The sequence below is a fragment of the Misgurnus anguillicaudatus genome, chromosome 10, assembly GCF_027580225.2.
Source record: "Misgurnus anguillicaudatus chromosome 10, ASM2758022v2, whole genome shotgun sequence".
NCBI classification, from domain to species: Eukaryota; Metazoa; Chordata; class Actinopteri; order Cypriniformes; family Cobitidae; genus Misgurnus; species Misgurnus anguillicaudatus.
In genome coordinates, this window is record NC_073346.2 from 22,651,409 (window position 1) to 22,653,478 (window position 2,070).

Genomic DNA, 2,070 nt, shown 5'->3' on the forward strand with positions numbered 1-2,070 from the left:
TGTTAACAGCATATGACTTTGCTGAAAATGATTATAATATCATCATCTTAGAGTATCTAAACCAATTTGTATGTTCATCTATGGATGTTATTATAGACCAGGTTTAAAAAGCTCAGTTTAATAAAATGTAATTTTTTCCTTCTATCCATCAAGGAGTCCTTGGCCTGATAAAGGTTGCTGACTTCTAATCTTAAAACATACAAAAAAGCATATACTAAAGAGTATCCGGACACATAATCAAATAATCAAGATTTATTATCTCACCTGTTCAAGGATACAGAATAACAAACTGATGGTTGATTGGTCAATGGCAAACCTGTTGGGCATGGACGTACAAGCCGAGGGTCTTTTTTGTCCTATAAATACTGCGAGTGTTAAGGGAGACCATCATCGAACAGGTTCAGTCAGCAGTCAGCAGTCATGAGGTCTTTGGTTTTCCTTGTGCTCCTTGGAGCCGCTTGTGAGTAGAGACTAGAAAATTTTTACATCAAATTTTACTGTAATTACTCTTTCTTATGTGATTTTAACCATACATTATAATGATATTCATTCATTTTTGCAGTTGCTCTGGACGATGACAAGATCGTTGGTGGATATGAGTGCGAGGCCCATTCCCAGCCCTGGCAGGTGTCTCTGAACGCTGGCTACCACTTCTGCGGTGGCTCTCTGGTCACTAAGGATTGGGTTGTGTCTGCTGCTCACTGCTACAAGTCGTAAGTGCCCTTAAGAGATGACTTCAGTTCTAAGACCAATAAATCCTTTATCATAAACCTTATTTGACTTTCTCTGTTAGACGCATCGAGGTCCGTCTTGGTGAGCACCACATTGGCAAAAACGAGAATACTGAGCAGTTCATCTACTCCGAACGTGTCATCCGCCACCCCCAGTATAACTCATGGAACATTGATAATGACATCATGTTGATCAAGCTTAGCTCATCAGCTGATCTCAATTCATACGTGCAGCCTGTGGCTCTGCCCTCAGCCTGCGCCGCCGCTGGCACCAAGTGTTTAGTCTCTGGCTGGGGAAACACCATGAGCTCTAGTGAGTACAGGCTTGGTGATAACTTTACAGTATATGAGATGTTTTTAAATGACCAAGATGATTTACTGTCATAGCATTTTAATTCTGATGTTGTTTCATTCATTTTATTATAGCTGCTGATTCCAACAAACTTCAGTGTGTGGAAGTCCCAGTCTTGTCTGACAGTGACTGTAACAACTCCTACCCCGGCATGATCACAAAATCCATGTTCTGTGCTGGATACCTGGAGGGAGGAAAGGACTCTTGCCAGGTAAAAGAATGGACCTTCTAAAACATTACCACAGACAAGAAATCACTCCACCTCAGATTATTTGCTAATAATAACAACTTCATTTTTTCTTCCTTTCAGGGTGACTCTGGTGGACCTGTGGTGTGCAATGGCCAGCTTCATGGTGTTGTGTCCTGGGGTTATGGATGTGCTGAGAAGAATCATCCTGGTGTCTACACCAAGGTAATATAGCGATTCATTCAATTAAAACAATGTTTTAATCATATGAATGGCAAACATGTTAAATGATTAAATTATTCTTTCTCCCAGGTTTGCATTTTCAATGAGTGGCTTGAAGACACCATGAACTCATACTAAAGGGGATCGAAAAACACACCTTTAAAGTCAGCCTCCAATCCTGCATTCCATCAATAATTGTTTTATTGGAGATACAATAAAAGCATTTCCTCTAAAAGTAGTTTTGTACAGTATGTTGATTTCAAACACCAACAGTGTTTTCTTTTAAATGGCAATAGCATCACATTTTCGTAGCTTTTGGGTAAATGGCTTTTTGCACCATAGACTTAAAGGTATTGGCCTATATAAAACTGAATAAAGTAATACTACTAATTGTAGGAACATTGGATTTGTATTATGCTGAAATGTCTGGAAAAAATTTTAACTTGAAAGCTACACTTACACAATTATAAAGTGACTTACTGACACCTGCAGCATATATTGCTCTACCCAAGACATCTGAACAAACTAGTTTCAAACATAAAAAAACAAAATATGTTACAGACTTCAGTATCACTTTT

General features: G+C 38.7%; 1 protein-coding gene across 1 annotated transcript; it reads left to right on the forward strand.

Annotated features, from left to right (window-relative positions):
* The first annotated feature begins 310 nt into the window (after positions 1-310).
* LOC129449011 (trypsin-1) lies at positions 311-1,730 on the forward strand. Its single transcript, XM_055211753.2, has 6 exons — positions 311-460; positions 563-713; positions 794-1,044; positions 1,158-1,294; positions 1,394-1,495; positions 1,583-1,730. Exons 1-6 carry the CDS (start codon positions 421-423, stop codon positions 1,628-1,630), a joined length of 729 nt encoding a protein of 242 aa, XP_055067728.1. The 5' UTR covers positions 311-420; the 3' UTR covers positions 1,631-1,730.
* The last annotated feature ends 340 nt before the right edge of the window (positions 1,731-2,070 follow it).

Excerpts from the sequence above, each read along its gene's own strand:
- LOC129449011 (XM_055211753.2), top strand. The coding sequence starts at position 421 with ATGAGGTCTTTGGTTTTCCTTGTGCTCCTTGGAGCCGCTT. Across the intron at positions 461-562 it reads TGTGCTCCTTGGAGCCGCTT|TTGCTCTGGACGATGACAAG; the intron begins GTGAGTAGAGAC and ends TCATTTTTGCAG. Across the intron at positions 1,295-1,393 it reads GAGGAAAGGACTCTTGCCAG|GGTGACTCTGGTGGACCTGT; the intron begins GTAAAAGAATGG and ends TCTTCCTTTCAG.